General features: G+C 34.6%; 3 protein-coding genes across 5 annotated transcripts; 2 read left to right on the top strand and 1 right to left on the bottom strand.

Moving 5' to 3' along the window:
• Nucleotides 1-1397: 1397 nt before the first annotated feature.
• Nucleotides 1398-1865, bottom strand: LOC140990024 (uncharacterized). Its single transcript, XM_073459612.1, has one exon. The coding sequence runs from the start codon at nucleotides 1863-1865 to the stop codon at nucleotides 1398-1400; it is 468 nt and encodes a 155-aa protein (XP_073315713.1).
• Nucleotides 1866-8636: 6771 nt separating this feature from the next.
• Nucleotides 8637-18729, top strand: LOC140989689 (uncharacterized). Of its 2 annotated transcripts, none has more exons than XM_073459019.1 (8): nucleotides 8637-8810; nucleotides 9015-11136; nucleotides 11220-11378; nucleotides 11509-11688; nucleotides 12572-12766; nucleotides 17448-17546; nucleotides 17624-18184; nucleotides 18260-18729. In XM_073459019.1, the coding sequence occupies exons 2-8, from the start codon at nucleotides 9046-9048 to the stop codon at nucleotides 18623-18625; spliced, it is 3651 nt and encodes a 1216-aa protein (XP_073315120.1). In that variant the 5' UTR covers nucleotides 8637-8810; nucleotides 9015-9045; the 3' UTR covers nucleotides 18626-18729. The 2 variants fall into 2 exon arrangements, with proteins under 2 accessions (XP_073315120.1, XP_073315121.1); XM_073459020.1 differs by having other exon boundaries at nucleotides 18263-18729.
• Nucleotides 18730-20249: 1520 nt separating this feature from the next.
• Nucleotides 20250-21585, top strand: LOC140989690 (uncharacterized). Of its 2 annotated transcripts, none has more exons than XM_073459022.1 (3): nucleotides 20250-20402; nucleotides 20480-21040; nucleotides 21116-21585. In XM_073459022.1, the coding sequence occupies exons 1-3, from the start codon at nucleotides 20394-20396 to the stop codon at nucleotides 21479-21481; spliced, it is 936 nt and encodes a 311-aa protein (XP_073315123.1). In that variant the 5' UTR covers nucleotides 20250-20393; the 3' UTR covers nucleotides 21482-21585. The 2 variants fall into 2 exon arrangements, with proteins under 2 accessions (XP_073315123.1, XP_073315124.1); XM_073459023.1 differs by having other exon boundaries at nucleotides 21119-21585.
• The last annotated feature ends 6127 nt before the right edge of the window (nucleotides 21586-27712 follow it).

Genomic DNA, 27712 nt, shown 5'->3' on the forward strand with positions numbered 1-27712 from the left:
TTTTCCTCCAGTCGAGCAAACCTAGTTCCTTCCGCCATTGACGACAAGAGCACCAATGTTAGAGCACCCTTCCTTTGATTCGATCTCGAGCGGTTACACAATTAGTGAGGAGACTTTGTAGAGAGAGCAGAGAAATTAGAAGAAGACAAGAAGAACAGATAGTGGAGTCAATAATTGTGGTCCTTCTTTTCCTTCATTTTATTGCACTATTTATACTTTGGTACAAATTTGTTGCTTTAATTGCTTTACAAGTAAAATCGTGTTTTTCTTCTACTCTTTACAAAATTATTTGTTTGCATATACAGTGAGACTTGACATTTCCTTCTATTATTATTTATGGCTAATAAAATCCACCAATTGTCTCGGTGCTCCTTTCATACGCGTGGCCTTTGTTGGTTCCCACCTTCTAGTATCGTATCAAAGCATGTCAATCTTTTGAAAGAATTATGAATTCTAGATAGTTCAACATACAGGTAGCTAGAATAAAATTGAAATTAAGCTTGGAAATTGTGCATATTAATTGAGTGTTTCATGAATTTTCAGCTTATAATCATTGTAGAGTCGCTCCAATCATCATTTTTCGGCTTGGTTGTAAGTGGAATTCTTCTTTTGCTGCTCACATGCATGAGGCATATACTATGAACTGAAGTCATTTTTATTCATAGATAGATCTTTCTACATGTTTATACTTGTTGTTTATATGCTTTTGAAGGATTGTAACTGCTTATGTATAAATATGCAGTTAAGATTCTTGTTTCTATGGTTTGATTGGGAGAGTTAATGAAGTATATGCATCTATATAAATAAGTACTAAGTTTGAATGTAAATCATGTTAGAATGTAAAAAATTCGTGTTGCTAAGTAATAGTTAAAGTTTTATGAAAACCATTGATTTAGCTTTCAATAATCACATGAGCAGTAGTATTGATGTTATTTTTTGATTGTGACAGGAGGACATTTGATTTTAAGAGGAGAATCTGCCCAAATTTTTGTAAATCACAACCATTGCGTATAACATTATTTTTGTGTGTTTTAATTTTTAATGAATTTCATAAATTAAAAAAAAAAAATTTAACGAGAATAAGTTTTTCATTACTCAAGATAATATAGTAACATCGTACAATAACCAATACTCTAGAAATGAGGGTGGCTCATGCCAAATAGATGGATTTAAGTATAAACAACATTTTCTAGCAAACAGATGAGCTAACTCATTTGTCTGTCTTTGAATCAAGGAAATAGAAAACTGACTCTCCCGGCTTATCAACTCTCTACATCTTGCAACTATATCTCCAAACTCTGAATAGTCATCTACTTTAACTGCACCAGCCACACTTTTACAATCGGTTTCGAAGACGACTCTTTGTAAGCTCATCTCTGTGACCCAGTTAATAGCTTCTAAAGCCCCATAGCTTCTCCTTCTCGGACACTCGGCAAACCTTCTGTTAAGGCAGTTCTAGCGACCACAAACTGCCCTTTATCATCGCGAATAAACATGCCAAAACCTACTACTCTGTGATCCTTGAAGAATGTTGCATCCACATTGCACTTTACATACATTGGTGGTGGTGGTAATTTCCAATGAACTTCGTCGCTCCTACTGAGGACAGCAGTTGGAGGATGCTGGTTTCGAGCATCAGTTTGGGAGCGTGCTTTAGCTTCAATCCACTCACATAGAAATGAATAACCACATATAGTAGCTTGAGCAGCAGGCAGAATAGAAGCATTCCACAATTTATTATTCCTCTGTTTCCATACACTCCATAATATCATATCAATCTTACCAACTATGGTTTCATTTGACACAGAAAGTACTTTGAACACAAAATCCGAGAAACTTTCTGAAGTATTTGACAATGTATCCATCAAGTTTAGAATAGCAGCATGTGCCCAACATTCACAGACATATTTACAAGTTATAAAAGTATGCCAAGTATGTTCTATGTCATGATCACATATAACGCATGACAAAGGAACAGAAATACCTCGTGAGTTTAGTTTATTTCGCATCGGGAGACACTCTCTGCACGCTTGCCATAAAAACATCTTCATCTTTGGAGGAATCTTCAGCTGCCATAATCTGCTCCAATGCCCTGGGACTTTTAGGTAATCTTGCATTATCAATCTCTCCATTAAGACCCTATATGCAGATCGCACAGTATACTTCCCATCTTTGCTAAAGTGCCAAACACAAGGGGAAAGAGGATCGCCATGTCGTAGCCCTCTTGCTGGATGAATCGGACCCACCTGATGTCTATTCACAAAAATAGAGCATTGGACAGCAGTAACACAAAGCATCATCCAATTTACCCATTTATTAGAAAACCCAAGCTTCAGTATAATAAGTCGAAGGTACTCCCAATCTACTCGATTGTATGCCTTGCTTATGTCAATTTTAATAGCAGCCTCTCCAATCCGACCTCTATTTTTCCTTTTCATATGGTGTATTACCTCAAATCCAATCAACATATTATCAATTATAGACATGCCCGAGATGAAAGCCGATTTCTCTTTTGATATAATCTGTTCCATAACTCCTTTGATCCGATTTGATAAAACTTTGGATATAATTCTGTACAATACGTTGCATAACAAGATAGGCCTGAAATCCTTCATTGATTCTGGGTAGTCACATTTTGGTATCAAGACAACATTAGTATCATTTAAAGATGATGGGAAAGCCATTTGTTCAAGCCTCTGACAGCGAGCGAAGACAATATCGGGCCCAATCACCTGCAAAATTTTTGGAAAAATGCTGGATTAAAACCATCTGGCCCCGGGGACTTATCTGGGTGCATTTGAAATAGTGCCTTCCTAAATTCATCATCCGTAAAAGGTGCAGTTAGCATATTGTTTTCCTCTTCAGAGATGCATCTATTGACCGAATTAATCACTGGATCATAAGTTCTGTTAGAGGCAGCAAATAGACTTTGGAAATAATTCTGAACAACCCAACATATCTCATCAATGTCTTCATGGTAATTGTCATTGTCATCTCTAAACTTAGTAATAGTATTATTTTTCTTCTTCATTGAAGCAGCTGCATGAAAATACCTTGTATTAGAGTCCCCATCTCTCAACCAATATGCTTTGGCTCTCTGCTGCCAATGGTCTTCTTGTTGAATGTACAAATATGAGAGCTTATTCTTGAGATCATCATATTGCTGAACCGATTCATGATCCACTCTATCACGCAGGTTCTGTAACCTATTCATACAAGATCTTATCTCCCTCGAGAAACTTACCACTCGATTTCTACCCCAAGAATCAAACTTTCCAACACAGTTACAAAGCTTTGAGATTATGTTTGTGTTCACAGCACCTGACCACGAGGATTTTACAATCCCATAAAGTTCAGCGTCATGTAACCAATTATTTTCAAATCGAAACCGACGAACCGCGTAGAATACCTTATTCGCTTCCAATTGGAGCAGAATTGGTGACTGGTCTGACATAGGCGCCACAAGATTTTTTAGCTTAGATTACGGAAAGAGGTTCACCCATGATCGTGTAACTTAGGCTCTATCAAGTATTTCTTCGACACCATTTCTAGAGCTTTTAGATATTTCTCACGTAAACGGATATCCCTCCATCGGTAAATCCTGGAGGCTGCATTCATCCACAACCTCTCAAAAACCTCTATCTGGATGTTCTGCACCTCCACGTTTGTCCTCAGAACTCAGCAAATCATTGAAATCTCCCATGATACACCATGGTAGCGTAGAGGATGCATGTATAGATCTGATTAGATCCCAAGAGAGTCTCCTTTTATGTCTCTCTGGAAAACCATATAACCCAGTTACTCGCCAATTGCAATTCGAGCTTGTAGCAACCTCAAAATCAACATGATTTCAAAAGAAGTTTCTTATAGAGACATGGCAGAGGTTTTGCCACAATACCCCAATTTCCCCGTTATGCCCTTCTCTGTCAACAGCAAAACACTGGTCGAAGCCCAATTTTATTCTTATATACAAGAGTTTCAAAGAGAAAAACCATATCAGCCTTGTGAGTTTTCACCAACTCACGTAGAATAGGAACTGTCTGAGGTTGGCCCAATCCCCGACAGTTCCAGCTTAGTATATTCATGGCTCTAGGCAGGCTCTGGGCTCTAAAAAATGACTCGGTTCAACATCAGAGCACAATATATTATTTTTTCCATCATCCAAGTCCATAAATGTATTTTGGGCCATTATTGAAAGGGCCATCCGCATATGTTTTCTTTCCACTTCTACTTCTAAGCCATATTCTTCATCTAAACTTTCATGATGATAGAAATCATTGTTGTTTTCCGAGACTCCTGTGATCACTTTATTGGATTCTAGCACTTCTAGTCCATGATTTGCGCCTGAACCCGGTTTCTGATTTGTGGAAAATAAGGGATTTTGAATAAGACTCAAACTTTTCCCCACATTTTCGGACATATTCCCCACCGACAAATCATAAACTAAGACCCATAAAGAGATATGATTAAGAGGTACCTAGATTGGTAATTCACCTAATTTCAGATGATGTAGCAATAGAAGTGATTGTTGAAGGACCAAGGCCCACCTTCAAACACCCGATGCAGATCTAGATTATGATAGAATTGGAAAAGGTATCGGCTTTCACCTATGTCTCGAACAGAAATCCCCTTAACAGGTTGCCATATATCAGCCTTCCAATTCTTCATAGCATTAAAATTTATAGATCGCTCCGTTAAGAATCTACCTACAAGACACAATTCAGAGAACTCCGACTGTGCTTCGAGGCTTTCTGGTTCAAAAAGAAGCTCTTCGCCCTCGTCATTGGATAAAGATAAATCCGCAAAGAAAGATGGGTAAATTTGAGTAAAATACATTCCATCTTTAAATTAAGATTGAGTGCCTAGATATAATTTTTTATAATCTGTACCTGACAATGTAGTTTTGACTCTACAAATTCAAGTTTACATTTTTGCTCTTTTTGTTATTTACAATGGAATAGGAATATGTATTTATTTTGACTCGTTAAATATTTATTTTGGAGTTCTAAATATTTGATTTGGATATTTGAATACTGCAAGCGAGTAAAAAATATTGGATCTTCGAGGATTATCATAAATTCAATCATTGTCGGTCTTTTCATTGAAAATATATTAAGATGTCTTATTCAAGTCATTTATTTAAAAAAAAAACATAATTCGTCCCTTATCATGTAATAAGAAAAAATACCTATTTTGGTCCAAAAAATACATATTTCGGGGTTTCAATATCTGATTTGGCTATTTGAATATCCAAATGTTTAAGAAAATCATCGATCTTCGAACGATCACCATAAATTCAATCATTATTTGTCTTTTCATGAAAAAAATATTAGAATGACTTTTTTATGTCATTTAATTTTTTTTTAAAAAATATAGTTCCTCACTCATAATGGAATAAGAGTAAGTACTTATTTGGAGCTATAATGTACATATTACAGAGTTTTCAAATACTTGATTTGATTATTTGAATACTCCAAATGTCTAAAAAATACTGGATCTTTGAGCTATCACCATAAATTCAGTCATTGTTGGTATTTTATGAAAAAATATTAGGATACTTAGTCATGTCATTTAATTTTAAAAAAATATAGTTCATCAATCATCATGAAATAAGATTAAGTACTTATTTCGACTTACAAAGTACATATTTTGTGTATCCTGACACTTGATTTGGTTTTTTTAATACTCAAAATGTGTAAGAAAATACTGAATCTCGAGCGATCATTATAAATTCAATCATTGTTGGTATTTTTTGGAAAATGCATTAGGTAGTATTTGCAATCAATATCTTATTAGTATTCACTCATAATATTTAGGTAGTAACTGTCTTATTAATATTAATCCAAAATTTTTATTGGTATTAATAAAACACCAAGAATATACTTAATTTGATATATACTTACTAGTACTCCTTCACAATACTGTTGATAGAAAAAAAAATACACAATTTTTGTCATGAGATACTTGATGTGGCCTCTTAAATACTAAAAAAAATTATTTTTACTTTCAAAATACACTTTGAATTTAATCTTAAATGACTTATTTGGCGTTCATGAAATAATAATATGATATATCTATATATAGGTATAAAAGCACCTAATTTTTGTCATGTGATACTTGATGTGGCTTCATAAATACTAAAAAAAATTATTTGTATTGTCAAAAAATAAATTGGAATATAATCTCGAATGACTTATTTAGAATTCATAAAATAACATTATGATACCTAAATTGGTAAAGAAAGTACCTAATTTTTGTCAAGTGATACTTGATGTTGTCCCTTAGATATTAAAATTTTTATCAATATTCTTTCATTATATTTATGACTATTCATTATAATAATCACCAATATTCATTCAAAATACTTATTGGTATTCATTAACTAATAAGAGAATACTTCATTTGATATCATAATTAGTAGTATTCATCAATAATATTTGTTGGTAATCGTTCATTATATTTATCGGTATTATGTCATTATACTTATGGTTATTCATTTATAATACTCATTAATATTAATTCACAATACTTGTTGGTATTTATTAAATAACATGTGAATACTTTTTGATATCATCCTTATTAGTATTCATGCAAAATACCTATTGATGATCATTCATTATACTAAGGACATTCATGTATAATAATGATTAATATTCATTCACAATACTTGTTGGTACTCATTAAATAAAAAATGAATACTTAATTTGATATCATACTTGTTATTGAGTGATTTGTGTTGGTGACATACGTGAAGCCAAAATATTATACCTAAATTGGTAATTAAAGTATCTAATTTGAGTCAATAGATATTTTATTTGGTCTTTTAAATACCCTTATTCCATTATTTGAGGATTTGGGAAAAAAAATATTGAGTCGCTTTTGTTGGTAGCGTCGTGAAATCAAAAACAGATATCTAAATCGGTAGTTAAAGTACCTAAATTGAGTTAGCGAGTGCTAAATTTGGCCTCAAAAGTATCTAATTTGTTCCAATAGATACTTGATTTGGCATACGTAAATACCCAATTTCATTATTTGAATATGTAAAATATTTATTACGGAATCAATATTGAGTGACTTTGTTGGTGGCATCCGTAAAGTCAAAAATATGATACATAAATTAGTACTAAAGTACTTAATTTGAGTAAGTGAGTACTAGATTTATTTGGTTATTGAGTGGTTTTTGTTGGTAACATCGTGAAGTTAAAATAAGATACCTAAATTGGTACTCAGAGTACTTAATTCGAGTCAGCGGATACTTGATTTGGCATCAGAAGTATCAAATTCTAATCAATATGTACTTGATTTGGCATCGTAAATATCATTATTTGGGGATGTAAAAAATATATTACGCAGTTGATGTTGAGTGACTTTTGTTGATGATATCGTGAATTCAAAATATGAAACCTAAATTGATACTTAAAGACCTAATTTGAGTCAATGAGTACTTGATTTAACATCAGAGATACTTAAATCGAGTCAATAGGTACTTGATTTGGTCTCGTAAATATCCTTATTCCATTATTTTTTTAAAAACTCTATTTGTTATAATTATGAGCTAAAATATTTTAACAATACCAAGTAACATAACATCAATACCAAATATCAAATTAATGATATCATCATTGCTAAAAAAAATTAATTATATTAACATCTGATCAATTATATAAAATAACATATTATTAATACCAAGTATCATATTATTGTTACCTGAATAGTACATTAATTATACTAACATATAAATGTCAAAACAATTAAGTAATCATACTATGCTGGTACCATTCAATCAACTACATACTTACATTTTCTAAATATATTTTCCCAACAGTCATCAAGATAAAACACAAATTTTTCAACATTTAATATCATTAAGAAAATTTTTCTACTATTAACTTTAGTTGGATTATTAGTAAAAAAAAAAAAAAAAAGAAAGAAAATAATGTGTATATTGAATTAAGAAATGAGTAGATAAAAAAATTGTCAAGTATTTAAGGCTAAAATAGTAAAATGATCATTTGTAGGGAGTTAAAACACAACATAAGTTGGTGTCAAAGGTTGCAGTAAAAAAACAAAAAAAGAAACTCATGAGTATTAAATCCTAAACAAAATCTAGACAGATTGATTTTTTACCAATTCACCGAAGAAATATTCCATTTAGTGTTTCGAAATAAAAACCTAGCCCTCCAAAAAAGAGATAAATTTCAGAGCTCTCAAAGGAAGAGAGATAACTCTTTAAAGTCTATTCCTTTTATTTTTTCATTTTTAAGGGTGACTATTTTTATTATTTAAGAACGTGGATTTAAAAATATATATTATCAATTAAGTGTATCAAAGTTGAGCTTAGTAAATAGCATGTTGATAGTTTTTATGTTAATCTCGAATTTCTATTTTGTATTTTTTGTTTTATCCTTTATTCTATCAAGGGCGACTAATTATTTTACATAACTGTGTAGCCCTGGGGAAAAAAAATTGTTTTAAATAGTTTTTTAAAAATTTTAATTTCTAATCAAATATATTGTGCTTTTATTTATTTAAAAAGGTCAGATTTTATTTTATTTTTTAAAAAAAATAGATATAATAAATATGCAAAGGAAGCTATGGATTTGAAATCCCATGCCAGTCGGTATATAAAGCTGAGTCTCACTTTGCCAGATGTTTCTTTGCCCTTGCCAGTTCCCACACACACTCTTCTGGACAATCAACACAAAGAGCCTGAGGCTACGGCTACTCACTCAATTCAGTATCAATTTTGGGCGCTCCGGATCTACGAGTTCGTTCCTCCCCTCGGATCTAGATTCCTCGTCCCTTTCGCGGTACTACATTCCTTCATTTCATGCATGCAATCATCAATTTTATTTTATTTTATTTTTGTATCTCTCTTTAATTTCACCATATCTTTTCCGTTTCCGCGGATTTCAATTTTAATTTGACAAGTTTGCATGTTCATATATATGTTTACATGATGATTTTTTTATATATATGTACGTGAACGAGTTTCTTTTTTTTTTTTTATATAGATAATTTTGATCTGCCATTGGGTAATTCGGAATGGCGGCTGAAACTGGGTTTTGTAAGGTGGCTGGAAATGCGGGGATATCCGGGTTAGATACCTGCTCTACCCATGATTTCCCCAAGCCTAATCGCAATGGGATGGGCAACGAAGACCTAGAAAGTGATCCCGACAGTTCCTATGTTTTTGTCGCTGGGGCTGATGCCAAGACTGATGATTCCTTTGAAATTAAGGTTGTAGCTGCGGTAGATGTGAGTAGCGTGCTCGATTCAAAGTCCTCTGTCGAGCATTTTGAGGTAAAAACGGATTTTGATGAGTCTTTGATGGGTGGGAAGAATGGTACGGCAGAGGCAATCCATGGGTATCCTTCTATCATAAATGGCATTCCAGCAGAGAACGAGACTTCTCCTGTGGATGGAGTTGCGTTCCTAGATACTATCGAAGAGAATAGTCTGAAAACTAAATGCCGGGCGGAGTTGGATGCTCAAAATGGGACTTTGGATTTCGATAATGGTGAAGTTTGCAAGCCTTTAAAGGAGGGGGAAATCGGGAATTTTGAAAGAACCTATGTGAAGCCTTTGGTGGTAAATGACAATACCTTTAACCAAGAGAGTTCCTTGGGGGATGGAGGTGGCATCCAAGATCAAATAGAGTATCACTTTATGAAAACTGAATGTGGGGCAAAAGCTGAAATTAAACAGGATGGTGAACCAAAGAGAAAAATTGAACGCTCGGAGTTAGTTGTAGCAGAGAAGCCCAATGAACGAAATGAGAAAACTGAAAGTGTGGCAGATACTGAAATGAAAAAGGCAGAGGAGCAGATCATATCAAAATCCTCTTCTGGTCTGGAAAAGAATCAGGAATCCGAAGCTCTGAACTTGGGGTTGGTCGCAAAATCAGGAGAGGAAGGGAATATGAATATGTTGTCACCCGTGAATATCTCTGTTCAAACCAAAGATGTATGTGAGCGTGAAATTATATTAGGATCAACTGAGACATCTCAACTTTCGTTTGAAGATGTGGCTTATTGTCATTTGGAAGAAAATAAGATAAATTTTACAAGGTTTGTTATGGAAAGAGTGGAAGGTGAAGTTGCCCAAGCAACTTTCTTAAATCCAGGTTTGGAATGCTATCCAATTGATAAGAAAATGGAGACAATTGAAGTGGAGGCACAGTCAGTTTTGGGTGTGGCAGGGGATGACGTGAAGTGGAGTACAGTCCCTGGAAACAGAGTACAGTGCAGCTTAGCTGAAGAAAAAGGAGAGGCAATTAATATGGATTGTCATCTCGGAACTATTTGCCACCAGGTCTCAAAGGGAAAAATTAAAGAATTTTCTGTATTTCATGTTGAAAACAATATTCAATATCCTAAAGACCCCGGCGAGCTTTCTTATTTGAACAAAGTGTCCCATATAAGTATGATCTCTGACAATGAGACCAAGGGTCCTGTGCTGTCTCAGCATGCTGTTGAGAATGGACCTTTTGGTTTTAACAGCCAGGATGCATATAGTGTGAACAGCATAAGCTCAGGCTGTGATCCAACTCTCGAAACGGTTGTTCGCATTGAAAAGGAGCAAACTTATGAAGGTCATAACGCCCATGCTGGAGCTGAAGTTTCAAGTTGGAAATCTGAAGATGGAACCGACTCTCATACTTGTACAGATCAGGAAATGGAACATGATTGTCATGATTTTTCTGCTTTGGACAATGTAGAGTCGACAAGTCATGTCACGGTCACAAGGGGGGTAGTTATTTTAGATAACTTTGTTGTTGACGAAGAAGTTTGTGCCAACATCATTGTAGAATCCGCTGAAGTTAAAAATGTGGGAGAACAATTCAGTGGTGTTGTGGGAAGTAAGGCTGAGACCTTGTTATTTCAAGCAAATGAGGACGCCGGAATTTTTCAGAATGAAAACATATCAAAAGTTTCATCAAAGGGTTCCAGTACTGATGCTATCGCTGGAGAGGATGTGAGTGTTGATGCTGTGCCAAAGCAGTTCAACTTTTTTATTAGGATTCCAAGGTTTAATGATGAAAAACTTAAAGAACAGCTCAAGGCTGCAAAACTAGATATCAATGACAAGACAAAACTCAGGGATGCTATTCAAGCTGAAATCCAGGAGAAAAGAGTAAGAGCTCCATCCATCAAATTAATGTTTTCTACGTGATGTTTAAGGACTCATTGGTTACAAAATAATTCTTCTTGTATTAGGCCAACAATCAGATTCATGGTATTGATTATGAACATGCCAAGGGTGAAACCAGAAGCTTACGGAACTTGGTGGCGTTAAAGCGCATGGAAATAAGTTCTCTTCGGTCTTTAATTAACAAAGCTAAGAATGCAATATCTATTGAGGATATAGATAGCCGGGTAAGTATTTTCTCACCCTCTTTTATGTATAAACACTTGCACTTTACTTGTTTGAATGCATTTGGCTTGTCACGAGTCAGAAATCATCCTTTCATAATTTTTTACATGATTCAATTGTGCCTCTTGGCAGATAACCAATATAGAACATATGATACAACATGAATCACTGCCATTGCGGGAAGAAAAGGAGCTAATCCGTGAGATCAAGCAACTGAAGCAGCTCCGTGAACAATTGTCTTGTAACATGGGTAGCCAAAGCGAAATCCAGCAGGCTCTTGTACAGAGAGAGGATGCTGAAGAACATTTGAAGGTATGCATACTTTATTCTTTTTATCTAATGTTGGTGTGGTTTTGAGTAAAAATTTCGAGAGACGTGATTGAGATGGTAGGCACATGTAGTTAGGCGAATAATAGATGCCCCGTTTAGGGGATGTGATATCATGACAAATACACACATTGACCACGGATGAGGAAGAACAAAGAAGAATTAGTTATCAACGATGAAACATGATAAAATTTAATTACTTTTGATGATGATATAGTAGGGAATAGAGCACAAGGCCGGAGGAGAGTTCATGTAGCCAACCCCACTTGGTGGGACAAAGGCTTGTATGTCGTCGTAGTAATTGTTCTATAATCTCTTAAATAACTGTTGTTTTTTTATCTCATTCAATGTGCTGGTTTCTTTCTCAGGTTGCATCTTTGAACTTCTAAGATGCATTTTTATGCTTTCAAATGAGATTTTCTTTTAAATTTTCATTCTCTTTGAGATTTGCATTCTGGAAATTTTTCCAAGAGTGCTTTAGGATTGTTTACCTGAATATATTCCAGTGATGGAACATTTTTGTTCTATTAAACTGTAGGGTTTCTTATCAGTTCCTGAATAGATATGCCTACAGCATAATGTTTATTTTGTGGGTACCCAATAATCAACCCATATCCAGTTCCAACTTAATGTGTGTGAACCTTATATGATCGGATAAAACCCCCCGAAAACATTCATTTTCGCACTTATTTCAAAGCATCGGTTACTCGTGGTACCATTTTTTTCTCCATTATCCTCTACCATTATTCAGATGACTGCCTTACAGTTGTCAAGCTTAATTTCGAGTTGTGGTGTGAAAAGTTGCAAATAGTGAAAACCTTAACTCATCTGGCTATTTATCATTATTATTATGTATTGTCATGTGCAGATTTTAAGGAAAGAGCTTGCTAGCCTTAAAGACAGAATGTCAATGGCCCAAACAGCGATCGTGGAAGCTGAGAATAAATATGATGATGAAAACAAGAAGATTAATGAACTGCAAGCTCAATTCAGAGCCGCTGATGATATTCGCCAAGCAGCATATGCTAGATGGCTGACTTTGAGAGAACAACTCTCACAGAAGGTAAGACCTTGTTTCATCATGCACCTGTTCACTTTTTATTGGTACTAGAAAGGCACATGTGCACTTAACAAGTACAATGATAAGTTTAAGTCTAAAACTAGAAATTCTTTGTGAAGTACTGAAGTATATACTATCTCGGAACTGTGAAAATAGGATATTACAAGGAAAGATATAGGCCTTGTTTGGTTGGGGTTTGGACATTGTTATTAAAACTTACAATTTCCCTGTCTTTAGGTTCAAGCCAGGGCATAGCCATTTGTTAAGTTATGCACCTTTGTGCCCCTTTAAAGGCTACAGGTGTGCCTTAAATGCAGATGTTTCAAATCTTAGGTGAAATAACTATGATGATCATACATGCATGTCTGCACGATAAGTATTTGTTCTTTTGTTGTCAGTTATAAAGTACATGTTCGATGTTTTGTGAAATATATATTATTTTTGCTATCTAGAATTTTATGTGTTATAAATGCTTCAACAACGCACACTACTCTCCTTTACCTAAGCTCGGGGCATCCATTTCCTTTTTCTCTTGAATCCTTATTAACTATGCTTTGGAGTGGAGAATTCTCCACTGAAAGCTTAACACGTGTTTTTTTTAAAAAATCAATTAATATCTTTGGTGACATTTGGTGGAGCTTTTAATAACTTCAAACTCAGATATGCTGAAAGTAGTCTTTGAAATTTTTATATTTTTTAAAAAGTATAGTTAAAATTTGTTTGAAGTTGAAGTCATATTTTGTTATTTAAAAGTATGTTTGGTTTTAGTTATCCAAATGTAAGTGAAACATTTTAAAAGTGGAATATTTGAGTGGTGTATATATATGATGGAAATAATAATGAATTTTGTTTCTTATCCGAAAAAAAATGGTTGGCGAGGAACTCAATTGTGGATCTTTTCTCTACTCTAACTATTAAACACAAAACAGTTTTTCTTGTTCCAAAACTTTTAACCATTACATACATTACCACACATTTCAGAAAATTATTGGAGACAGTAGTTTACCTTCTTCTACCAATCATTACATATTTTTACCTTTTTTCTCATATAATCTGCATCCATCTTTGCTTATATTCCATTGACTTTCAAATTCATTTACAAACACTATGTCAAAAGTTTCTTCAGGATCACTATGAAATCTAATTCCAAATTTTCGAACTAATAAAGAGATTATGCCAGACCAAGTGGCACCATATTTTCTTACATTTAACTAATTAAAAAATAAGTTACATAGGAGACACCGAAAAACAAAATAGAGAAAATGAAAATATAAAAGGAAAGACAGGAAAAGGAAAAACATTGATTTGGATTTTCATCCCTAAAATATCCGGAGTTAATTGACCAAAGTAAAGATATGATTCAAGTTTCTAACACTTTCGGTTAAGTTTAAGTTTACATTGTCTACTTGGTGCTTCGAGCTCACACAAATACTTCCAAAAAAACTCGTATGACTTGTGACCAATTACCCAGGCTAATAAGCACACATCTCTCGAGTCTCTCTCGAGCACCAACCTTGTATGATTGCTCGATAACATTCTTCACTATTTTTAGCCGGAAAATTTCAACAGACTAAACAATCTTTTTTTGAGCAAGTCTTTAAATATCTCGATATTATAGTTCAATATGTCAGTTAAATAATAATAAAATTTTCCATTTATCAGTATGTTTTATACTAAAAGAAAGCTTGGGTATTTATTTAGATATCACGTCTAGCATGGCAAATCAAAAGAATCAAATATACTTCTATAGAACTTTAAATTACTATGTCAAACAGTAGTATGGAATAATTAGGGAAATTGAGGCCATATAGTTCTTGTATATCATGTAATCTAATTAAGGTATGGACTATAATTATTTTCTTTCAATATTTGGAACTTATTAACATGCTATAGTTTTTTCAATATATGGAACTTGTTAACATTATATGTTGATGAGTGAAATATTTGAAGTCAACTTCGCGTTTTATGAATGTCGTCATGCTTTGTTTTTTAGCTTGTTGAATCTCTTCAGTTCAATATGATAAACTGAAAAGTCTTCTGTGTTTTCAATGTTTTGACCAAACTGACCCAAATCAATAGAGAACTCTCAAATTACATGGCAGCTTATGGTTCAAAAAATTGGTTCTGGTTTCCTGAAAATGGAAATAGCGTGTGACTGATGGAAATGAACTCCATCAATATAGTTATAACGGCACACAACACACTAAGGAGCATTTATGACCTGAATCTAGGCTCCTGGCGCAAGGTGTACACCTTATTGAGCTAAAATGTGCCAAGTAATAACATTTATATTTTATACAATTTAAAAGTATGAAGAAAATTATGTCAAGTAGCATGTTATATGCAATTTTCAAACATTCGAGTATTATCCGAGTGTGAGAAAATATGAATGACAAACTCATGGATTTAACTTAAAATTACACAATCATTTGATTTAAGGCATGCATAAAACATGCATTGGGCTCTAAGCATACCAATGCACGTGTTTTATGATTAATGGGGCACTCCTCATTGAGTGGTTGAGCCTTGGCATATTTCTAGGCACAAAGGCTGAGTTTTGCTTTGCCTTAATCCTAGGCACATGTGTTGCAAACTTTTATTAACTATGCTGCAGAACATGCAATATTTGAGAAACATAAAACTGAAGGATCTTAAAAAAGAAATAAATCTGTGTTAAAAGTCTCATATAAAGCACTTCCAGATTTTTCGTGTGAAATCAATTTAAATGACGAGAAAAATATAGAAGGACAAACTAGCTATTGGGTAACCAGCCAATTGGAAACAAGAATGAAGTTTTTTCCTTAATGCTGGATGTAGTGTCTGTTTGTCGTTTAAATCACTGGTTATTAGTTAACATTGACTGATTGTTATCGTCCAATCACATTTCCACCCTAAAGTAAAGAATTAAACAGAGGAATGAAATGCATGTTTTAATTCTTTGTGGAGATCAATACAGTGGATTAGGTATTTTGTCACCCACGATGTCCTATTTTTCTATCATGGCGCTTCTTTTGCAGTTACATCACAATCAACAATTTCTCAAATATGTCTCGATATTTGCTCCTTAAAACTTGTTGTCACGTGTTACCCTCGGTTAAACTGGTAATGGTCATGGAATGTATTATGCATAGATGTCAAGGGCGCAAAGCGCACCAAGGTACACAAGTGCCATGGAGCCTGAGGCGCGCTCCTTACTGAAGCAAGGCACAAGTTTTAAATTTTTAAAAAAAATATATTTATGTTAGAATAAATATATTAAAATATGAAATAATTAAGTTACAACGTCACTCAAAACAAAAAATAATTAATAAGTTCATAGTAATTAGTAACATGATTAAAATTCTTCAATTATCCAAATCAAGTTCATCTTTTTCCATCGAATCATCAGATTTCTCAGAACTTTCGGGCTTGTATTCTTCTTGGTCTTCATAATTTTCTTGATCAACATCAATTTCTTCTTTCTATTCATCCAAAATAAGTTAAATCGGTCTTTTTCTTGTTGTTTTAGATGTAGATGACCTCACCTCGTTCTTCTATTTATAGGTCTCTTCTTCTGATTCCAGTGTTGGAGCGTTGGGTTGCAAGGGTTCGGGTTTGGGCTTTTTGTTTTGAAGAAGTAACTAAAAAAAAATTCATTAAAGCGTGTCTGAGGGAACTTCCAAAGCTAGGCTAGCAAGCGCTTAAGCTCGCCTTAGTGAATCACTGCGCCTGTGATGACCCCAGACGCAGGGTCCTCACGCTCGCCTTTGACAATTATGGTATTATGAGTACCTTTTTTATTTGATCTGAAGGTTCAGTTGCTCATCGGATAAATCACCACTTGGAATTAATATCTTTATTTTTAATTGATTATTTTGTTGTTCCTAGAAATGAGAAAACAAGCGAAGTATAAATCACTCTCATTCAGTCACTTTTAAGATAGGGTAGTGGTGTTGTGTCCTAGCCTGGATTTTATTTTACCACCTCTTTTACGCGCCCCCGATTACATATTTTCTATAACTTTTGAATGATCTTTAAGAATCAGATGATGCCGTCACTGGTTTGCTTCTTGTGTCAAAATTGATTGATTGTGGAACTTTAGTAGAACTAATTAGAAAATTGCTTGGAAAGTGCTACCTTTTCATTTCTATGGTTGCTGGACCTCCCCCACTTTATCCCAGACGAATCCTCAGTCAACTTGTGTACCCATTTTCAAAGATTGACTCATGGTATTTATTGTGGAATACAGTAGAAATTGGTGACTTATGTCCTAGAAAGTCATTTATAGTTATTGATATTCTGACAAATATCATTAGTTAGGATGTTTTTTTAACACAGGCAGTAAACCCTCTCTGGCATGATCAAATATTACACAGTTTCATTGGAGTCTGTTAAAAAATTATTTGGTGAATTTAATTTAATTATTGTTGTGTGGGCTTCATAATTTGAAGAGCATAAACGGGGAACGTACCTCTTAATTCATTACAAGTTCGGGATTGAAGTTGTAGCCATCATAAATTTTACTTGAGATATGCATTTTAAGCATAGTGATTAATTCTATCTATGGACCACTGTATTGCATCATGTGGATGCTTTTAGTTCAGAAACAATGTAACCTTGATTTTTTTGTAAAATGAATATGTGCATGTGCTTGTGATAAATAGTAGGAAAAAGCTTATAAGTTGTTGGATAATTGCCATTGCAGAACATATACTTCGTTGAATACAAAGATGATGAAGCTACAGCCAGTAACTGTGCATTTAGCGGGGATAGAGAGGTGCTATACCATCTGTGTATGAATCAGGTTAGTTAGTGATTGTTTTTCTATTTGCTACGTCAATTCAAACCTCTTACTTTGAGAATTGAGTGGCAATTTTACAGGTGGAAAAATTTATGAAACTCTGGAACGGGAATGGGGAATTTCGAAATGAGTATGCCAGGTTCAATGCAAGGAGTACTCTGAGGAGATTGGGCACTTTGGATGGTCGTTCACTAGGCCCTGATGAGAAGCTTCCTAACCTACCCATTTGTGATAATAAAGAAAGAAATGATAAGATGGTCTCGATACCTGCCAATGTTGATTCCATATCATGTCAATCTGTGGAGCTGAAGCAACAAATGTCTTTAGAAAATGTGGCCACAGATGTCCAATCAATGAAGACAGTGACAGAATCCAAGGATCAGTTAGGCAATTCCTCGACTGATGTTTCTGGTAGAAAAATCACTGATGAGATGCAGGAAGAGGATTCTGTGAAAAGGAGGGAGGAAGCTGAGTTGACCCACAAGGAAGAAGAAATTAGAAGGGACGAGGCTGAAGCTAAGAAGAAAGAGGAACTTCGTTTGGAGCAGCTAGCGAAGGCTAAGGAGGCTCGTGAGAATAAAAAACGGCATGATGAGAAGGTGCAAATGAGAGAAGAACTGAGAGCGGAACTCAAAGAAAAGGTGAATCTTTATGTTATGATCTGTTTTCCTGTCACGCATGACGACATGAAACTAAGTATCTATTCAAGCGTGTAGGAGAAGGAGAAGAAATTGAGAAAGAAAGAGAGAAAGAAAGCTGCTTCCGCGTCGACAGATGTGAATGATAGCAGTGAAACTAGTGAAGCTGTGGATATCGTCAAGGAAGAAATACAAGTGAGTGACAATACCTCTTGCGCACCAACTAAAAAGCCTAAAAAAACTCCAATTGCGAGCAAGCAAAACAATACCAAATCCCTCCCCCCACCTTTTCGCAATCGAAACAGGAAAAAATGGCAGCAGTGGATGTGGGTAAGTCTTACAAGCGTTGTTGTTATACTTGTATTCTGGCTGGGAAATATGGGTTTGTTCGCTAACGTAAATCTCAAGCGCCATAGCCCTGGTTATTTAGCTGGCCATGAATGATAATATATACTCCTCCGTATAGGCTCTCTGAGGGTTTTTTCCCCTTTGTTTGGATTGGTAGAGTATGACAATCAGACGGTTTTATTGGAAGTTATACTTTGACAGGTGGTGGTTATTTTGTTATAGTGCGACTGGACAGGACCGTCGGAATATGGCATTTCTGGGCTTGAATGGTCTCATCCCAAATTTAGCTGTCTATTTCTTCGAATCCCCGTCGATGCTGTCCCATGGGGCAATGCCCTTAACCATTAAATAGTTGCCAAGTGGCAANTACAACGTCACTCAAAACAAAAAATAATTAATAAGTTCATAGTAATTAGTAACATGATTAAAATTCTTCAATTATCCAAATCAAGTTCATCTTTTTCCATCGAATCATCAGATTTCTCAGAACTTTCGGGCTTGTATTCTTCTTGGTCTTCATAATTTTCTTGATCAACATCAATTTCTTCTTTCTATTCATCCAAAATAAGTTAAATCGGTCTTTTTCTTGTTGTTTTAGATGTAGATGACCTCACCTCGTTCTTCTATTTATAGGTCTCTTCTTCTGATTCCAGTGTTGGAGCGTTGGGTTGCAAGGGTTCGGGTTTGGGCTTTTTGTTTTGAAGAAGTAACTAAAAAAAAATTCATTAAAGCGTGTCTGAGGGAACTTCCAAAGCTAGGCTAGCAAGCGCTTAAGCTCGCCTTAGTGAATCACTGCGCCTGTGATGACCCCAGACGCAGGGTCCTCACGCTCGCCTTTGACAATTATGGTATTATGAGTACCTTTTTTATTTGATCTGAAGGTTCAGTTGCTCATCGGATAAATCACCACTTGGAATTAATATCTTTATTTTTAATTGATTATTTTGTTGTTCCTAGAAATGAGAAAACAAGCGAAGTATAAATCACTCTCATTCAGTCACTTTTAAGATAGGGTAGTGGTGTTGTGTCCTAGCCTGGATTTTATTTTACCACCTCTTTTACGCGCCCCCGATTACATATTTTCTATAACTTTTGAATGATCTTTAAGAATCAGATGATGCCGTCACTGGTTTGCTTCTTGTGTCAAAATTGATTGATTGTGGAACTTTAGTAGAACTAATTAGAAAATTGCTTGGAAAGTGCTACCTTTTCATTTCTATGGTTGCTGGACCTCCCCCACTTTATCCCAGACGAATCCTCAGTCAACTTGTGTACCCATTTTCAAAGATTGACTCATGGTATTTATTGTGGAATACAGTAGAAATTGGTGACTTATGTCCTAGAAAGTCATTTATAGTTATTGATATTCTGACAAATATCATTAGTTAGGATGTTTTTTTAACACAGGCAGTAAACCCTCTCTGGCATGATCAAATATTACACAGTTTCATTGGAGTCTGTTAAAAAATTATTTGGTGAATTTAATTTAATTATTGTTGTGTGGGCTTCATAATTTGAAGAGCATAAACGGGGAACGTACCTCTTAATTCATTACAAGTTCGGGATTGAAGTTGTAGCCATCATAAATTTTACTTGAGATATGCATTTTAAGCATAGTGATTAATTCTATCTATGGACCACTGTATTGCATCATGTGGATGCTTTTAGTTCAGAAACAATGTAACCTTGATTTTTTTGTAAAATGAATATGTGCATGTGCTTGTGATAAATAGTAGGAAAAAGCTTATAAGTTGTTGGATAATTGCCATTGCAGAACATATACTTCGTTGAATACAAAGATGATGAAGCTACAGCCAGTAACTGTGCATTTAGCGGGGATAGAGAGGTGCTATACCATCTGTGTATGAATCAGGTTAGTTAGTGATTGTTTTTCTATTTGCTACGTCAATTCAAACCTCTTACTTTGAGAATTGAGTGGCAATTTTACAGGTGGAAAAATTTATGAAACTCTGGAACGGGAATGGGGAATTTCGAAATGAGTATGCCAGGTTCAATGCAAGGAGTACTCTGAGGAGATTGGGCACTTTGGATGGTCGTTCACTAGGCCCTGATGAGAAGCTTCCTAACCTACCCATTTGTGATAATAAAGAAAGAAATGATAAGATGGTCTCGATACCTGCCAATGTTGATTCCATATCATGTCAATCTGTGGAGCTGAAGCAACAAATGTCTTTAGAAAATGTGGCCACAGATGTCCAATCAATGAAGACAGTGACAGAATCCAAGGATCAGTTAGGCAATTCCTCGACTGATGTTTCTGGTAGAAAAATCACTGATGAGATGCAGGAAGAGGATTCTGTGAAAAGGAGGGAGGAAGCTGAGTTGACCCACAAGGAAGAAGAAATTAGAAGGGACGAGGCTGAAGCTAAGAAGAAAGAGGAACTTCGTTTGGAGCAGCTAGCGAAGGCTAAGGAGGCTCGTGAGAATAAAAAACGGCATGATGAGAAGGTGCAAATGAGAGAAGAACTGAGAGCGGAACTCAAAGAAAAGGTGAATCTTTATGTTATGATCTGTTTTCCTGTCACGCATGACGACATGAAACTAAGTATCTATTCAAGCGTGTAGGAGAAGGAGAAGAAATTGAGAAAGAAAGAGAGAAAGAAAGCTGCTTCCGCGTCGACAGATGTGAATGATAGCAGTGAAACTAGTGAAGCTGTGGATATCGTCAAGGAAGAAATACAAGTGAGTGACAATACCTCTTGCGCACCAACTAAAAAGCCTAAAAAAACTCCAATTGCGAGCAAGCAAAACAATACCAAATCCCTCCCCCCACCTTTTCGCAATCGAAACAGGAAAAAATGGCAGCAGTGGATGTGGGTAAGTCTTACAAGCGTTGTTGTTATACTTGTATTCTGGCTGGGAAATATGGGTTTGTTCGCTAACGTAAATCTCAAGCGCCATAGCCCTGGTTATTTAGCTGGCCATGAATGATAATATATACTCCTCCGTATAGGCTCTCTGAGGGTTTTTTCCCCTTTGTTTGGATTGGTAGAGTATGACAATCAGACGGTTTTATTGGAAGTTATACTTTGACAGGTGGTGGTTATTTTGTTATAGTGCGACTGGACAGGACCGTCGGAATATGGCATTTCTGGGCTTGAATGGTCTCATCCCAAATTTAGCTGTCTATTTCTTCGAATCCCCGTCGATGCTGTCCCATGGGGCAATGCCCTTAACCATTAAATAGTTGCCAAGTGGCAATTATTTTTAAGCTTTTTAAATAAATAAATATTCAAAACTTGTGTGTTATCTCAAATTTAAAAGCAATTGACTAACCATGGTTCATATTTTTACATTTTAAAATGATTTCACTTTTATTCAAATTTATTTGAGCCCCAATCATTTATTTCATTGTCTATCTCCTTAAAAAGTTTCCACCGAATAAATCGGTGGAAGTTGCAAAACGGAGCAAATCGACAAAGCCCTTTTTGTGATAAAGGACGGCGGAAGAAATGAAGAAGGTCAAATGATTTTTTAAAAATAAATCATTTTAAAAAATTAAATCATGGTCACACAAGTTTTGAATATTTATTTATTTAAAAAGCTTAAAAATAATTGTCACTTGGCAACTATTTAATGGTTAAGGGCATTGCCCCATGGGGCAGCATCGACAAAGCCGAATCCCCAACTTAACTCAGATCACCTTGTCAGCGATCTTTTTTTAAAAAAAAAAAAAATTATATGGTCTTTTTAGTTATGTCAAGATTGACACGATCATGTTAAAATTCAAAAATAAAAAGAAATATTTCAGTGATTTTTTTTATAAAAAAAAGTCCTTAACAATATAAATACATAAATAATAAATTTAGATAGATCTTATGCTGAATTTCTATATTAATACATATGGCATTTAGAATAGGAACTTCTTTTTTTAAAATTGCAAACGTAAGAATGTATCTAGATTGAAGGGCTTATGTAAATATATCATATGCTTTTGATACTCTTGAATTCTATGAAATGAAATTATTTCTCTTTAATTTTAGTTTGTTTATGATTCGATATAATAATTCATCTATTATATCAAACTCAAATCAATTTTATTCAACTCTCTCCCCAACAAATTATTCTTAATTTTGAAGAAGCTTAGTTAAAAATTATTGACGTAATTTTATTTCAATTTTTGTGCACAAGCAAAATATATATTGTAAATAACATAATTGGATTGCTTTGCATGTAAAAGAAAATGAGACTGTTGATAGCGAAGAAGCTGTGCGATTTTGTAAGATTATTTAAATACAATTTATTTTCTTTTTTTAGCAAATAAAATCTATTTCTAGTTTTTTTTTTTTTTTTTTTTACAAAAGAAAATCTTACGTTCAAGATCAAGAACTTAGAAAAGAAACAAAAGGATGGATAAAGTGGAATCAGGGGACGAGTAAAGTGTACAAAGACACCCGTCATTTAAAGGGTGTTTGACAGAGTTTATAAATTCAAAAAGAATAGATTTCTTGTGAGACGGTCTCACGAATCTTTATCTGTGAGACCGGTCAACTCTACCGATATTCACAATAAAAAGTAATACTCTTAGCATAAAAAATAATACTTTTCATGTATGACTCAAATAAGATATCCGTCTCAAAAAATACGACCCGTAAGACCGTCTCATACAAGATCATAACTATTATCATTATCATTATACTATTATTATTATTATTATTATTATTATTAATGTTATTATAATAATAATTAATTCTATTAGTTATATAATTCTATTAATAATATTAATATGTTTATTAATTATAAAAATTGTAATTATAATCATATTAATAATAATTAATATTTATTATTGGTAAATTAGCCTAAATCCCACCACAACTTCAAATTACAAATAAGTTTCTATGTGAATTTCATATAAAAGGCTCTCCACTGTCCAATTTTTTTGTTTACTTCTAGCTCCCAATTACAATTAAACCATATTTTATGTATTGACCAGTGTAATAAAAATTAATTAGCACCGAATTAAATGACAATAAACAGATTTCAATCCTCATTTCTTTTCAAATAGATTCCGATGTCAAAGCAAATTTAGGAGAAGAACACGACAAAGTCTTGGATTGGTGACATGTGAATGACGGCGCTTTTACCGGTGGTTGTGGGCCGACGGAGAAGGCGTTCTTCTTCTCTTCAATAGCATTAATTTGTCTTCTCTGGCTGTACTGTTTCCTTTGGTTATTTAGACACAATATTTTGAGCTTCATTTATCATCCCCTTAATTCTCATCTAGTAATCTCTTATCCAGACACCTTAATTGGCGCACACACACCTAAATTTGAAAATTACATGATCATAACCTATAGTAAATATTTTATCCATCTCGAATTCCATGCTAAAATCTCCATATCTTGTAGATCCTTTAATTTGAAGTACACATCTTGATAAACACTCTATTTCGAAAATTCAAGGTTCAAGATCATCACTATCCTCTTATCTTCTTGTCTTGATGTAAATCTTAATCTATGCACCAAATTCAAAATAATATTATTATTTTTTATCTAGTTGGAATTTCGAATTTCTTGGACACAATCCCATACAATTTTAAAAATTCGTCCAGTACAAATTTTTATAATCATCCAGTACAATTCTTGATAATTATCCATCACCAATTTGATAATTGTGAAAATACAAACATTTGAAATTAACGGGTTTTACCTAAGGAGAACGTGACAACTCAAAATATCAACATCGACGATATACAATTTACTGATGAGGATCAATTTGCTACATTTGATATCCAAGAGAGTGTGCAAACACCAAAGGCTCGATCTACTCATCCACTTAAATCTTCATTTTTCACCGAGAATTTCCAAAAGGTGATACTAGCATCCGGAGAAATTTGTTCACAATGCGAATACTGCACTATATCGTATAAATTTCAAAGCGGTGGTGGTTATGGGCCGTTGAAGGCCCTCTTGGTGCACAGTGGATTATCAAATGTAGTTAATTCATAAATCTTAGAAACTTTGATTGACAAGAAGAAGATAAAGGATCATGATTCCAAAGAACATAGCACGATCTTGCTGTCATTTGGTGATGAAGTGCTCTAAGAAGCTGCTGAAATGACCTTTGTTATTGATCTATGGAACTTGGAAGAAACTCGAGAGCCTAGATCTCAAGAAGTCTATAGCAAATAGGCTATATTTGAAGAAGTCACTACATACGATTCATACAGAGAAGGGCAAGTACCTAAGGAAACACATGGATGATTTCAACAAGACAATACTCGATCTCAAGAACATCGATATAAAGATCGATGAAGAGGATTACGCCATTGTATTGTCGAGTTCCTTGCCAAAGTCATGTGAACATTTCGTTGATACAATTCTATGTGGAAAAAAGTCCTTGACAATTGCCGAAGCGAAATCTGCACTGAATTCTATGGAGTTGCAGAGAAAGCATGAAGTAAAGGAAGAATTGCGAGGTGAGGGTCTGATGATCATAGGGAGATCGGTGAAAAGGGATCTGAAAAATCAGAGGAGCATATCACGTTCCAAGAAAAAGAGAAAATTGAAATGCTTCATTTGTCACAAAGAATGCCATTTCAAAAAAGATTGCCCAGACATGAAAATTGTAAATCATGATAAGAAAAAAGAAAGTGGGGATTCCGGAGTAGCAAGCGATGTATATGATACAACAGATGTGTTACTAGAAACAATCATTGAATCGAATGTAGATTCGGTACTTGATTCTGGGTGCTTGTTTCAAATGTGCTCCAACAAAGGTTGGTTTCATGATTTGATCGAGGTAGAAGCCAGGTGTTTACTCTTGGGAAATAACAAGACATGCAAGATTATGGAAATAAAAGTATCACATTAAAATTGGCTGATTGATGCTTGAAAATCATAACTCATGTGAGGTTTGTTCCGAATTTGAGGCATAACTTGATGTCTGTTGGCATGTTGGACTAAATGGATTCAATGTGAAAATCGAATGAGGGCTGATGAAGGAATCGAAATGGTCCCTTAAAATCATGAAAGGTCAAAGCGAAATGGATTGTACATAGGAAGCACAATTATTGGCAAATCTGAATCAACAACTGAGCAAATGAACAACTGCAAATTGTGGCATCTTCGACTTGCTCATATCAGTGAGAGGGGGTTCACAGAATTTAGCAATCAAAATTTGTTTTGTGGGGATAAAATCAGTGCACTTGGTTTCTATGAGGAGTGCATACTTGATAAAACTTGCAGAGTAAGGTTCAAGCCTACATAGACAAAAAAGAAGGTATTTTAGACTATATACATTCAGTAACGACCGTGATTCGACTACTATATCCATTGTGAGAGCACAAATCTTTTTAGTATGTTTATGTCTTCACTCACACGCACCCTGAGACACTTCTCAGAAGGTGACTCATCTCATAATTCCTCCAAGTCAATGACGCATAATTTAGAGTTCTTATGTTATAAGCTCCCAAAAAGAAGATGCATCTTATTGATATGGATAATACATGTAAAATCTTTTATAGATCTCATTTAGATATAGGATCGGTACATTCAATCTCTTCTCCACTTAGTCATTGGTGGGGTTTCTATCTTTCATGTTTTAACCACCCATACTGTGGACAATGTACCAGCCTGAGAATTTTGGCTCCGGGTGTCACATGCCCACCAGCTTCCACTTGGTTCATGCACGAACCACACCGTATTAGGAGAGGTCGAGTTCTGATAGCAACTGTAATGCCTTAAATTCTACGATCATCCTCACTGTACCAACACGATTCTTTCCAGCGTACTTATGTCATCACTCACGTGGACCAATATTCATAGTACACTCATGTTCGTTACCCACAAACAACGGACGTGCTTTGCTACTAGTAAATTTAAAAAGAACGAATTTACGTATTTTATAAGTATACCAAATTGGTAGGAAAATATTTATATGATTTGAAATATCTTAATTGCATGCTATTATGTATGAACCATGTATGCATGAACATGAGCGCAACAATTGAATGGTATCAAAGCCACAAGTTCTTGGACAGGGAAGACACGAGACTTCATCCATGCTTGGAGAACTCGACAACTAGGTATCTATGTCTTCTATCCTATAGTTTCCTTATATTAATCAATATGAATTATATATAGGAACATAAAATGTCACCCAAACGTAAGGTAACTGGGGTGAAAGCGGCCGTGGGGCTCATGAGGGTAACAGTAGTCATGGAGTACATGAAGGAGATAGTAGTCGTGGAACACATGCAAGTGAAGATGGTGGTTCACAAGTGGTGGATTACTTTGCCCAATTGCTAAAAGAAGCTAAAGCCACGGAGAACCTATCCAATAATTACTAGACTTAAAACGAATGGCACAATAACAGGCACGAACTCAAATGGCAGCCACATCAAAGAATGAACAACCAACTACAAGTGCGTACGACAGATTTCCTGCAATGAACCCACCAGTATTTGCAGGAGAAATGAATCCTTTAGTGGCAAATGAATGAATAAAATCTTTGGAATCCATTTTCTCTTAGCTTCAAATGAATGACGTTGATAGAGTGAGTTGTGTCATTTTCTTATTAACTCGACATGCAAGAATATGGTGGGAATGCGTCAAGTATCGGTAAGAGTGGATCAAATGAATTGGGAACAATTCAAAACAACCTTTTCAACAAATACTTTGGTAAAGACGTTCGAGCAAGGAAATAGATGATTTTGGATATTAAACAAAAGAACATGTAAATGGTAGAATATATCCAAAAGTTTGAAGAAAAGCACCCCTATGATTATGAAGAAAGCTTTAAAATGTTAATTTTAGTATTACAACATCTTTTTATTATTATGATAATTACATCTAAAAAATTCTGTGACACTACGACACTAATGAATTTTTATATCAGTTTGTATGTGCTATCTTATCAAACTTGAGTATGTAATAAAAATGTGGAGATAATTTGATAATTGAAATATTTCAGAAACAACCCAATTTTCTTAAAATAACTTGTTAGCTATAAAATTGAACAAGGGTATTTATCATATTTCATTTTGTTAAAATAAATATTATCTAATGGTGGGATTTGAATAATTATAAACTGTACGACAACCACGTGTCAAGTTTCTATTGGCCATCTCCGCGTTTCTTAACGGACGTATCTTCAGATACTACAGTGACAAAGTTGACTTTTTACACGTATATGTATATAATTCGTTTCAGAGATGATTTT

The sequence above is a fragment of the Primulina huaijiensis genome, chromosome 12 (assembly GCF_012295235.1).
Source record: "Primulina huaijiensis isolate GDHJ02 chromosome 12, ASM1229523v2, whole genome shotgun sequence".
In the NCBI taxonomy this organism is placed as follows: domain Eukaryota; kingdom Viridiplantae; phylum Streptophyta; class Magnoliopsida; order Lamiales; family Gesneriaceae; genus Primulina; species Primulina huaijiensis.

What these genes read in the sequence shown, in the direction of transcription:
- LOC140990024 (XM_073459612.1), bottom strand. Translation starts at nt 1,865, where the DNA reads ATGGATACATTGTCAAATACTTCAGAAAGTTTCTCGGATTTTGTGTTC.
- LOC140989689 (XM_073459019.1), top strand. Translation starts at nt 9,046, where the DNA reads ATGGCGGCTGAAACTGGGTTTTGTAAGGTGGCTGGAAATGCGGGGATA. An exon ending in CTGAAATCCAGGAGAAAAGA is followed by an intron (nt 11,137 to 11,219) that starts GTAAGAGCTCCA and finishes TTCTTGTATTAG; the next exon opens with GCCAACAATCAGATTCATGG. An exon ending in ATGCTGAAGAACATTTGAAG is followed by an intron (nt 11,689 to 12,571) that starts GTATGCATACTT and finishes TGTCATGTGCAG; the next exon opens with ATTTTAAGGAAAGAGCTTGC.
- LOC140989690 (XM_073459022.1), top strand. An exon ending in GAGCGGAACTCAAAGAAAAG is followed by an intron (nt 21,041 to 21,115) that starts GTGAATCTTTAT and finishes TCAAGCGTGTAG; the next exon opens with GAGAAGGAGAAGAAATTGAG.